Source organism: Halichoerus grypus, chromosome 2, assembly GCF_964656455.1.
Source record: "Halichoerus grypus chromosome 2, mHalGry1.hap1.1, whole genome shotgun sequence".
NCBI lineage: Eukaryota > Metazoa > Chordata > Mammalia > Carnivora > Phocidae > Halichoerus > Halichoerus grypus.
The window spans coordinates 104194608-104207737 of record NC_135713.1 but is presented as its reverse complement, the minus strand read 5'-3'; the positions used below and the strand labels follow the sequence as shown (position 1 = coordinate 104207737).

The 13130-nt window shown below is 34.8% G+C and overlaps 1 protein-coding gene across 3 annotated transcripts in view; it reads left to right on the top strand.

Moving 5' to 3' along the window:
• The window catches only part of RNF180 (ring finger protein 180), a 190945-nt gene extending 184892 nt beyond the window's left edge, over positions 1-6053 (top strand). For all 3 annotated transcript variants that reach the window (XM_036067033.2, XM_036067004.2, XM_036067014.2), the window contains one exon: positions 5035-6053. In XM_036067033.2, the coding sequence (XP_035922926.1) occupies positions 5035-5234 (200 nt within the window). In that variant the 3' untranslated portion in view covers positions 5235-6053. The remainder of the gene's footprint in view (positions 1-5034) is intronic.
• The last annotated feature ends 7077 nt before the right edge of the window (positions 6054-13130 follow it).

Below are 13130 nucleotides of genomic sequence, written 5' to 3'. Positions count from 1 at the left end.
CTAGTTAGTATTCTGGCAATTTTTCTGATGTCATAATCTATCTAATACTTACCAAGTAACAACATCTATGAGGTGATTTTCCTTTCATCAGATTTTGGTTGAGAAATTGCAATCATCCCATCCAATTTATAGCTTTGGAAATCCCAAAATTGTTACAAAAACCTATTCACCAACTCCCCACTTAAAAAAAATTGAAGGGGTGCCAGGGTGGCTCAGTGGGTTAAGCAGCTGAGTCTTGATTTCAGCTCAGGTCATGATCGCAGGGTCATGAGATGGAGCCCCTCACCAGGCTCCCCTCTGGGCATGGATCCTGCTTAAGATTCTCTCTCTTTCTCTGACCCTCCCTTCCACCTCCCTCTCTCCCTTTCTCTTTCTCAAAAAAGAAAAAAATATTAAACAAGCAATGATCCTTATGCATCTTACCTATAAAAACTTATTGCCTGAACCATCCTGGGTCACCATCACTTTCTGGTGTTCAAAGCTGAAAATTAGCATTAATGCGGACACTTCTAGAATGAAAGGGGCTCTATTAGTGGTTATACCAGGACAACAAAGGCAAATTCAGACTGTCCTGGGGAAACCACATAGGATCTCCCTACTCATAATGCTTCATCTTTTGTGCCATGTCTTCTCTTAGCCCTACTTTTTTCTAGGGCTATTCCGTTAATACCATCATTCCTTTGACCCAAGCAACTGAAACTTGAATCTGAAACATCTAAGGTTTATAAATAATCCTTTAGGTCAGAAAAATCACTTTAGTATATAATAATAATTTCCAATAACAGTGCTACCTGTTCTCCATCCTCTATTTGTGAAGAAGATTTTGAAAAGGAGTATCAACTACTTTGGGAATATTTGTGTTTATGTGTTAGGTTAATTTCTGAATGTGAGAAAAACTCTTCCCACTTCTCCTTTCTTCTACACCAACAGAAAGACCCCTTTTTCTCTTAAGATAATGACTACAGTTTAGAGAATGGTGGTTAGACAGTCTTAAAAAACTGTTGGGGTTGAAATCTCCTTAATATGCTCTCCAAAAAAGAATACCCCCCAAGTTGGGTACAAAGCAATCCACTGGAATGTGGGAAGAGAACTTAAAAATATATATTCTATTTATCTAAACAGAAGAAAAGTTAAGCTTAATAATATTGAGTGAAGACTAACAGTAGCATCCTTACTTACATGTTATGATGGTATGTAATGTTGGCTAAAGAAAACTGGAAGTCTAATAACACAGAAGGGCTGACTTGATTAGTGTGTTTTCTATGTGTTACAATATGTTGAAGTTTGCATATGCGCAGTTAAATGGATTTTACATTATATTATCTAGTTTTAGATAAATACCAGGGCAAAGTACACAAGAGACTTAATTATTCTATAAAGAAATCACATTAGAGATAATAGTAAAGCAAACAAAAAAAGTAGAGGGGAAGAAACGTCATCCTATTGTAAATGTTTTATAAGCTATAAAAATTAATAATTAAAAAATAAAATGTGATAGGAAGTTAGCCAAAAAATTATGAATTATTAAAAACCTATTTGAAAGATGGCCCTCTAATTTATTCTAAAATATCATTTCCCTGTTATCTCATCCTTTTTAATTTCATGTTTTAAATCTACATAATACAAGTAAGTATAATTTACTGAAAATTATAAAATATTGATGAAAGTAATTGGAAAAGACACAACTAAATGGAAAGCTATTGCACGTTCATTGATTACAAAAATTAAGATGTTCATGCAACTTAAATATGTACAATTTTTATTTTAAAATATTAAACATATAAACAGTAATCTAGAATTGTCCTTGATCAAAGAAGTTTGACTTTAAATAATGATACCACCCAAGTGAGTGTAACCTTGCCATCAAAATAAGCAGCCTGATCTAGAGCACAATATTAATGTTCTTCCATTGTTAAAATGGATGAGCCAGAATCTGGTTCAAGCTTGAGCCTCACAGAACCTTTACCACCAGAGTTACTAGCAGCTACCAAAATTATAGCTTTTCCATAGTTTATTTATTGTCCCCACTCCCTAACACTAATAAGCACAGAAATACTTAAAGTAGGCATTAGTAAGTAAAAACCAAAGATTATGATCAGATTATCAGTCCTTTGAAAATTGGATTTTTTTAAGAAGACTTTGCAACTACATATTGGTCAGCCAACAAAAAGAGGTTGCCATTGGGCAAGCTTATACTCAAGCTCTAAATAGTTAGCATGCACATATTACAAAGAAAAAGGACAGTATTTCACAAGGAGATGTAATATTTCTCAGAAATATATTCATTTAGTCATATAAGAACTATCACTTTTTTTTAAGCTGGGCGCCAGCAGTTTATTTCCTTGTTTTTTTATTCTGCCTCAAAATATTAACATTATACCCTGGGAGATGAGAGAGTTTGGATTTCCTCATTTAAGGCCCATTTTTCCAACACATACGTGTTCAGAGTTTGCAAATAAGAAAAGAATTCTCATATTTGCAGTTAGATGTATATACACAAATACATCTGGATCTCCATCTCTATCTGCATTCGCCTCCCTAGGTTCTATCGTGTATATCTCTCTGTAGATACATAAATCTATTCCTAAATTCCCTCCACATCTCTCCTGCCGTACTCCTCCTCCTTCTAGATTGCTTTATGTGTAGATCTACCAATAGCTTCTGTAGACAGAGTGGAAGGCTCTACTTCACTGCCTGAAAATAGAGGGTTATAATGTCTGGAACATGACTAGCCAGCTCGGTCTCAGGACAGATGGGACGTTAGCTTTGTCTCGGGAAGCCATATGGAAGAATGGCTCCCTTAATAAGACGGGAGGAAGCCTGTGTCAGAGTGTTTGGAAGGCCTCTGTACCCCTGGGGGTGACACTTGTGCACATGTCACCTAGAGCTAAGAGTGGGGCTGCAGCCACATTGGAGTCCAACACCAGCCACCCCAGAGGAGTCTGTCCCGTCAGTGGGTGGCCTGGACAAACAGTAGCCACCACTCTGGAAAATAGCCTGTCAGAAAAGGTGGCCACGTGGAAGCTGGTGCAACTATGGCTAGCGGGTTGCTGGTAGTAGCATTTGAGGGTGAAGCCCCAGGGGCTTTGATCTGCAAGGATATCCTCACCCAACTGTACAACCACTGGGGTCCCACAAAATGATCCTATCACCCTCTGATCACCCTGGCCTGAGAATTGGGAACCAGGATCCTAATGTCTACAAGACATCCGCTTGGGACCTGTAGGCTGCTTCCGGTCTTGGTGATCTTCACCCTCAGGCACCGACTGGTGACTACCTTCACTATAGGGCCCAAAAAATCCACAAAATAAACACAGAGCAATGCAAACAGCCATTTGGCCCGATCAGCTAAAATCAGGACTCAGCCCTTGGACTGTCTTGGTGGTTTTATGGTTTCCTGAAATGCTCTGCATTTAGGACTCCACCCCAGGAAAGGTCTATTGCACCCTTTGTAGAGTACCCCCTGCACATGTGTTTCCTTGTGCTGTAAAGCGGCTCTCAAACAACCTCAGCTAAAAACTGAGATCCAAGAGCCACCACCTGCCTGGGAAGGATCCTATGGTGGTGTTTCCACTAGATGGTCCCTTTATCCATACAGATGATGTTTCCTTTAGCTGAGGCCAGTGGTTTTTCTGGTACCACAATGTAAGCACTGACGAGTACACACTCTCACACATCAACAAACTCACACCTACCATTATTAAATACTAATTGACTGCATTAATGCCAGGTAGAATTAGGCCCTTTACCAAACACTTCTGATCGGGTCCAGCTGTCTTCTGTAGTACACTAGTTGAGTTTCAGAGCCCTGAGTGGCAAAAGGATACAGTAGGGGATTTTTGGTCTGTTTGTATTTTTGTTTGTTTGATGGCTGGTTGGTTGGTTGGTTGGTTTTATAATTTTCTGGCACTTGGAGTCCAGTAAAATGACTGACTGGTTGCATTTCTCATTTCCTTTCAACCACTGATGTGACTTTGACCATATGAAGAAGGGTTCTTACAAAGAAACACCTTGTAGTGAAATATAAATGGGCACTTCCAGGTTCTATTTTATTTATGTATTCCCATGTTCTTGGAATGGTCTTCTCCTTCTCCTATGTTCTTAAGCAGTGCTTTCGTTTTAGAGCTCATGTCTCTCTTGACATCCCCAGCAAAGAGCAGTCAAGATCGTGAAAAACCAGCTAGAGCCAATCCAAACCACAATGTGATGGAATATAACAGAGAACAAACTATTTCTGTATGTGAAAACTAGGGAGGCCTGAATCATTATCAGACTGGGAATAGAATTATGTCCATTGCAGAAGTACCTGGTAGCGTCTCAACTTACCCCTAACATTCCACATTCACATACGCAATGCGTTTTCTTCAAGGTTGTTGCTACAGTTGAGATTGGAGATTTTGAGATTTGCTTTTTACATACCAATCTCCTTAAGTAAGCCCGTGCTTTAAAATTTATAAAAATTAAAGCTAAATTTCAATTTTGTACCATTTTGTCCAGTCCATTCAGTGCTAAAATAAGAGCTATTTTTCTCATAGAATTTTGTTCAAATACCAATGAAATTCTCGAGGTATGAGATACAAGGTTAAGTTGGTGATCACAAATTACAAAGAGCAGTTGTGACAATACAACCTTAATCAAGTTCAAATTTAGAAATAGCTCTCCTGTGAAAATAATTTAAAAATTTGTGAGGATCAATTGTGATTAATTTATTAGATGGTACGGATGAGCAATCAGAGACCCAAAGAGATCAAATAACTTGCCCAAGAAGGTGACAGAACAAGGATAGTCTCCTGACTCCACACCTCATACTTTTTGCTAATTTTACTGACCCTGCCCTTAAAACCATAACTAAGAGAGACTTCTGACAGTTGTTTATCACTGAAAAAAAAAAAAACTGTCAGGAATACAACATATCACTCTGTGAAATCAAGATACGCTTTTATTCATGGCACCAGTGTTCATAATGCAGCTTCCTTTCTGAGCACGTATCTGAATTCTGTGAGCTTTAAAATAATGTGTTCATGCATCTTGTAGGTTTCCACAGACGTGCAGCTCCAGTTACAAGAAGGCAATTCCCACATGGTGCACATAGGATGGATTATCTGCACTTTGAGGATGATAGCCGTGGATGGTGGTTTGACATGGATATGGTGATCATCTATATTTATTCAGTGAACTGGGTCATTGGATTCATTGTTTTCTGCTTTCTTTGCTATTTTTTCTTTCCGTTTTAGGAATTTTCATACCTTACTACAGTTGAACAATCACAAATGATGTAGATAGCAATTCAATCTTTTTAAAATGTGCTTTGAAGTTTTTATAATGTTGCATTATATAAATTGTTGGTGTTTATAGAAAGTATGAGAATAATGGACTTATTTATTAATGTTTTTCATGTAACGAACTACAGTTTATTCAGGAGCTAGTCTGCCTGGCACTTAGCAACAATGAACTATTAATTTCATAATAATTTCATAATTCCTTCTGGTTTAGGATTTATGGGCTCTAATTTTACAATACCGCTTTTATACTTAATTGTAAAGACTGAGGTTTTCCCTCCACTGAAAAGTAGTAAAAATACAAAGTGAAATGATAATCTGGGTAGGTAGTATCTTTGCTGAAAAAATATTTAGTCAATCACCACTTATTCTTAGGCAAATTATGTGCATTAGAGATAAATTATATTTTCTGGGAACTAATCTAACAGGGTATATTCAGTTTTGGTTTCCAATTATCTCTACCTATTTCCTGTTCTATTAAAAAAGCTGGCTATTCTTTATACAGACCTAATAATAGCATTAGTGCAACATTTTTAATTATTATAAGAACAGAATAGTAAATGCAAAAAGCCTGAGACCCCCAATAGAGAAATATATTAATAAATACTTTCCAAATTGCCGGATGACTCACCTGAAGAAATAAAATACTTAACTGATTTTCGGTAGTTTAAAAGAGCAATGCATGTCCAAAATGTAACCAATTTAGTGATTTGTTTAACACAGAGGTTGTCAAATATATTGTAAATGTGCAATAAAGAGTGACTTTTAAATTTTTTTCTTTGTTATTAATTTAATATCTGGAATAAGGAATTGGAAATAGGCTTATGGATATAAACAAAGAAAACCTGGCATTTCTTTTTATTTATTATGACAGTACTATAAGCCTTGGAATTGGTTTTTCCCTTAATTAAAAAAAAAAGGAAATCTGAATTATTCCAGAATAGGAAACAGCACAAGTATCCCAATTTCAGGATTGAGAAAACGAAAGCACAAAGAAGTAAGCTTATTTATCTCGGTTCCTAAGGCAGTCTTTGTGTAACCTATGAGGAAAGTTTTGATTATGAACTACTAATCCAACATTCCTACACTGTGTCATCATATATCTGATAATGCAGTGAGCATCTTTTTACAGAAGGTAAGTGAAACTGTCATGGCACTAAAAATATCACCATCCAAACAAATTGTGACTGATGAGGCCTCAAGAGTTCAGTCTAGGAAAAGTCCAAATGGGACCTAATTTCTAGTAAGTATATTTGAATAAAAGCACCTATCTGATGGTATGTGATGTTCTAAGAAATACGATAGAATAATATAGATTTTTATTCTTACACTGTTACTGTGTTTAAAATTATATCTGTGAAAGGAAACAGTAGTGTACATTAAACACGATCAAGTCTAGAAAGCAGAAAACTAAATACAGTTTAGAAACATCAATTTTTGCTCTTGTATCAAAATAGATAAATAAATTAATGCTTGTAGTCTAGTGACATATAACTAATATCTTGGCAAAACAATGTTTTTGACAAAGCTCAGTATTACCTTACAGAAATAAAATTTGGTATTTGTAATAACTAACTTATTGCTCAAAGTGGAGGTAATACGTGTCAGGACTGAAAAATTAAGAAAACACATATGGACGGGGGACAGTATTTTAAGAACTTTAAAATGAACTGCAGCCATTTCCCAAACAATTCCTGGCTTATCATCTCTAGCAAATATGCTTTCATTCATTCCTAAATCTAGAAGTTGATTTTAGGGGCACCTGGGTGGCTCAGTCAGTTAAGTGTCCAACTCTTGATCGCAGCTCTGGTCTTGATCTCTGTGAGTTCAAGCCCTGCATTGGGCTCCATGCTGGGCATGGAGCCTACTTAAAAAGTAAGTAAGTAAGTAGGTAAAATAAATAAATAAATAAATGTCAATTATGATTATACATGAAACAAAGCTAGTAGTATAATATTATAGATACAGAATTCTCAGAGAGACAGATTTGATTCCCAATATGAATGTAGTAGCTCAGTGATAATATCAATTTATAGATCTGTATCTACAAACTAAATACAAATAAAGATAATACCCTTAAATAGATAAAACAAATACCCTCTAAAAAAAAGAAAGCATAGTCTGGAGGAACATTCTAAATGGGTTATATGAATCTTAACAACTTAGTCTGAGAATAACATCATTTGGCATATTGAAATTAAAAGTAAATTTAGAAAATTATAAATTTCTAATTTTACTTTAAAATATGTAAATTGTATGCAAATGAAGCTAAAAGCTGCCAAATATTAAGAAGCACAGCATTTCCTAGAGCTACCAATTTATTAGAAGCCAGATAAAACCTGAGATGAAAAGAAACCATTTTCTTCTGGTATCTGTCACGCAGTAGCCATTCAATAGATGATTAATAAATTTATAAAGAAAAGTAAATTAAAAATAAATTTATAAATACATGAATGATCTTTAGAGTGAAGCAAATTATATGTTGTTCTCGTTTAGTGTCTTTCACAGTATCAATCACGTAAAAACTCATTTTCCAATAAAGAACAAAGGAAAAAAAAGAAAAATTCTAAAACTAATGGAGTACAGTATGTACCCTAATTAGTATTATTTAATAAGGTTTAATTTTCTAAGCTATCCCTATCAACAATTTTTATTTCTACAGAGCTTAATTACTGTGAAGGTTAATTTTAAATATTCTCACACATGCATTTAAAAAATGCCCAAAGTTAAGTTACATTTCTGAATTCTTTCAGCAGGTAACTTATTTCTTGATTGTAAAAAAATGAATTCACAAACTGAAATCATTTCATTTCATACTCAGTAGAAGCTAGGGGAATCTAAATTAGACAAAACATAGAAAGAATCAGAATTTGTTCTACAAAGAAAGAATCACCAAATTCAAGAATGAAAAAAAAAAAAGCACTTAATGTTTCTCAGTCTGCTGTATTACTAATGCCACTCTAGTATTTATTAAATGCTCAGGATAACAATAAAGCCACCATTACTTTCGTTTCTGCTTTGGAACCTTGCTTCCAAGGTACTTGGAAAGGCATGATCAAAAAAAAAAAAAAAAAAAAAAAAAAGCCAGTTAATAAGGTTATCACTTAAATGCCTTCTCTGTGCCTAAATGAAGATAGAGATTTTTAAAAACTTGGTTTTTATCTGGATCATTTGTTAAGGAATGCCTTAGAGAAGAGAATACACTGATTAAATTCGATGACAGTCAGTCTTTGACTTTTCATAGATGCTGCAGTTGAATGCAGAGGACACCATCATACAGCACAGTGGTCCTAAGATTCTGAAGATTTTAACACGCTCAACTTTGACTTTCTTGAAAAGTTTCTGATTTTCAGTAATTCTCCATGTATGCATTCAGTAAGTTCTACCAGTGTATGCTTTCTCCAGGATGTCTTTGTTTTCCTTTTTTATTGAAGACAACACCTATAATAAGAATCGCTTTTATACATTTTTAGTTTTTACACAGATCTTATGAGAAACATCATTAAGAAGTATCTTCAGGCCATGGTATGTGTCTACTGCAATGTGCATTTATTTATCTTATAATCATGCTTCTGTAACAGGGTCAGAAAAACAAATACTTTACCATTCCCAATCCTGTTCAGGATTTCTCAAACCGTGCAATAGATATATTTGAGAATCATTTTTCTTATTTCAACACTTCTCAAGATAGTTATTGGACTGTTATCACCACGTTTATGGTTACTTCATACAACAGATATATTTTGAGAATCATTTTTCTTACTTTAACACTTCCCAAGATAGTGGACTGTTATCACCACGTTTATGGTTACTTCTCCTTACATACCTATCAATAAATTAAGTGCTGTTAAGAACAGTCCTCAGTTTCTCTTAATCTTTCACATTTTTATAAGCCTGAGAGCCTCACCCAAAGAGTATGTAGTAAGTATACAGACTGCCCCATAAGTTGCATTTTTATTATTGACAGCAGAACAAGAGAGGTTATTGCTCTTATAAGAACCAGGTTAATATTTTCATTGCTTTACATGTGTCACCTTGTCTACCAGCAAAACCATTAAGAGGAAAGGGGAAGTGAGAAAGGATAATGTTTATTTATGGAACTGCTCTATCTTAGATACTTAGCTCATCACATTAACATATTAACTAATTTAATCTCCTCAATACTCTTTGAATAAGATGATGTTAACCTCATGTTATAGATGAGGATGAGACGCGATGTGACCAAAGTCACACGAAGTTAAAAGTGATTGATTTATCTTCGTTTCTGACCGATTTCAAGACCTGTACTCTATACTGTCAGTGGCATCTGATAAAATTGATGAAGTTGGATATTCACTGAAGACTCTTTGGTAATAATACTGCTAAAGGAGTTTTGGGAATGTAAGAGATGATCTGAATCAAGAATGCAGGAATGAACTACTTGCACTTTGTCTATAACAATTTTCATTGCTTATACCAATGAAAAGCAGGACACTATATAATACACAACACTACATTTGATAAGAGCTTCCATTCTGTTTGCAAATTTAGATTGGTTTGTCGTGGTTACCTTTATTGAGAAGGATTCTGAGGTTCCGTGTTGGCCCCAAGAAGAAAAGTGCTCTGGTCCACTGGTGATGTCCCTCAAATATGGGGGAAGGAGACTGGTGAAGAAGAATTGATCCATGTCAGGTATTTGGATAAGGGTGCAGAAAGGCGTTCAGGTTTTGGAAGCAGGTCTCACTATTTGTTGAGGGAAAAAGAAAAATGTAGTTAAGTGACTATAATCAATAACACCATGATATATACTAATTTAGGTATGAGATATAACTAATAGTAAGCTACAATCCTTTACTTTTCATTTTGCCTTAAAACAGAAGATTAATAGGTACCTAGTTGTGAATTCCATAGAAGATTTTTAAAACATAGTAGTGTAGCTATAATGTAATCTAATTTTCTAATTTTAGAAAAATTTTAACCTGTCATTTAAAAAAAAAGTATATAGCCCTGATTCACAAGTTCTGCAGGACTAAATGGATGCTACTGGTAATGTCTGTTCTGATCCCAATATTTGAAGGTAAGTATATATAGTGTAACAATCACCCTAGATCAAAAGTAAACCTCAGCACTACTTCTTAAACCTTCATATGCCCACATTAAGTCTTGTTAAAACGCATATTTTTCAGAAGGGATGGGGTAGGCTTGAGTTTCCGCATTGCTGATAAGCTACCAGGTGGTACGGATCTGCGGGCCCATGAGCCACACTTAGAAAAACAAGGAACTAAAAAAAACCTCAAATGGATCTTGCAATCCTGTCATTACGGTAAGTGTCCCCAAAAGATAAATTTCTCATTGTTTTGGCATTTGAGAATGTACTATGCCAGTTATCCAATATATGGGAATTATAATGAGTTATGCTATAATTTTACATGAATCTATTGAATAAACTTCTGAAATTACTTGGTGGCAGCAATATGTAAATAGCTTATTTAAAGTCCACAAATCAAACTCCCCACCCCCGTTTTTTAAGGAAAAAACTTATTTCTCCTCTTTTCCCTATTTTCTCCCAATACCCACCCTTTGCTCTTTATATCTTTATCTAAAGTCTATTTGAAGAGAACAAATGTGAGATTATCCTTATCACTAATAACACTACATCTGGAGATATATAATATACTGTGAAATTTCTTCTTACCTCAAATTCTTACTATTCATTACAACTGCAAAAATCAAGAGAATTCCTTACCATCTTGAGTTATAGGACTAAAATTTACTTAACCTTTCTTTCCTCATTTTCCTCATCTGTAAAACTACCATAAAACAGACCTTCACAGGATTCCTCTGGGATAAAATTCAGTTCACAAGAAAATGAAGAAACAGATCTAAAAGTTCTTTGAGAAAGAGTTTATGCAAAGACAAATCAGTATTTACCAATTATTTAGGAATAGCCAAGTTATTTAACCTCTCTATTCTTGTTTCTTCATTTGTAAAAAGGAAAAGGAAAAAATAGTATTGTGGATTAAGAGAGAATGCTGGTGAAAGCAAGCACTCAGTAAATGTGTTCCTCTTTTCCTTCCCCTTCTCTAAAATCTTACTTTCTTTTCTTTTTTTTTTTTTTTTAAAGATTTTATTTATTTATTTGACAGAGGGAGATAACGAGAGCAGGAACACAAGCAGGGGGAGTGGGAGAGGGAGAAGCAGGCTTCCCGCCAAGCAGGGAGCCCGATGCGGGGCTCGATCCCAGGACCCTGGGATCACGACCTGAGCCAAAGGCAGACGCTTAATGACTGAGCCACGCAGGCGCCCCTAAAATCTTACTTTCAAAAAGGCCATAGGAAAGGTCTTATTTTCTTAAGATATTAATGAGGTACAAATGCCTTATTATTGTTCATGCATGAGTAGAGTTCTTAATTACCACCAACTAAATCTTACAGTCCCTTAAGCTGACAGCCATAGTATAGCAAAAAATTGAGTCATTAAGTGGGCCATTAGGCAAAATTGAATTGTAAGTCAAGTGTTCTAGCCAACAGAATGAAGAGTTGCTTCTATTCTTTCATGGGTCCCACTTTGTTTGAACCAAAGATTTAGTAGCATCATAAGCACTTGGCTACTGGCGCATGGCCACCCCGAGAAAAGCATCTTACTGAGAACCTAAAGCAAATGCTTTATGCTGTATTTATAAAATTATTCAGAAGGTTGAGGAATAGGATTTCCTATTTTTGATGTTATCCAGGAAGTTTTATGTTTGATAAAATAAATATCATGTTTGGCATTTGTTTTCTTAACATTTAAAATGATACTGATGATACCTACCTACAAAATTTGAATTACAGTGTTATTTCTTATAGCATCTAACATAGTAAGTACCTCAAATAGTGCTCTGAATCATTTTTTGCACTTGTACCTTTTAGAAGCAGCAGGCCATTCCATACCAATGCAGAGAAAATGGGGCCTCCTTTTCCTTACAGTTACGACTTTGTATAATAGTACTATAAACTTAATAATCTAGCCAATAAATCGTAACATTCACTCAGAGTACATCACTGAGCTCTGTCTCTGGCCATAAACCTGAGAATATCATACCAAATTATCCTTAAGCTCAAACAGCTCTTGCTAGATTTATTTCAAAAAGATTTTATACATACATGGTAAAGACGATAAAGGATTTATAGACTAGTTATTTAATTTTCAACTATAATTAACATATTTCTTTACATAGGCTGTTAATTCTTGATATAATAATAAGGGCAATTTTTAAATATTTTGAAGTCAGTCCAAAGCTTATATTTTACAGGCACTAAATATTTTACAACATATTCCACGTGTTTGGTTTCCTAATATAGTAACAGTCTTCAACTAAGAACAAGTTGTTTTCACTAAATCTTCCTTCTAAGTTTATTTTTCTTGGGAATTAGAATACGTTTCATCATAGAAAAAAACAATTATAGTAATATTTGGATTCCCACATTAATCCCAAAATTTCATATAAACCTATATAATGTATTAGAGACAAAGCACTCACACAACTTTTCAACTCTACCTAACCACCACCAGAGCATGAGTATCCTTCTGTCTTTCATTCAATAGCAACACCTACCCCAGATGTAATAAGGTGGTGGATAAAGAAAGGAAAAACCCTCCTTGTAGCCACCAGCACATAAAAAGCATCTCTATATAATAAAAAGACTTAGATTCATGCTCTCAGAGAAATGTATAATGTGAGCTACATATGTAATTTTAAATATTCTAACAGCCACATGTAAACGTGAAAAGAAACCCATTTTCATAATGTGCTTAACCTAATTACATTCAACATGCTGTCATTTTAACATAGAATTAATATAAAATTAGTTTTAGAATAATGAGATACTT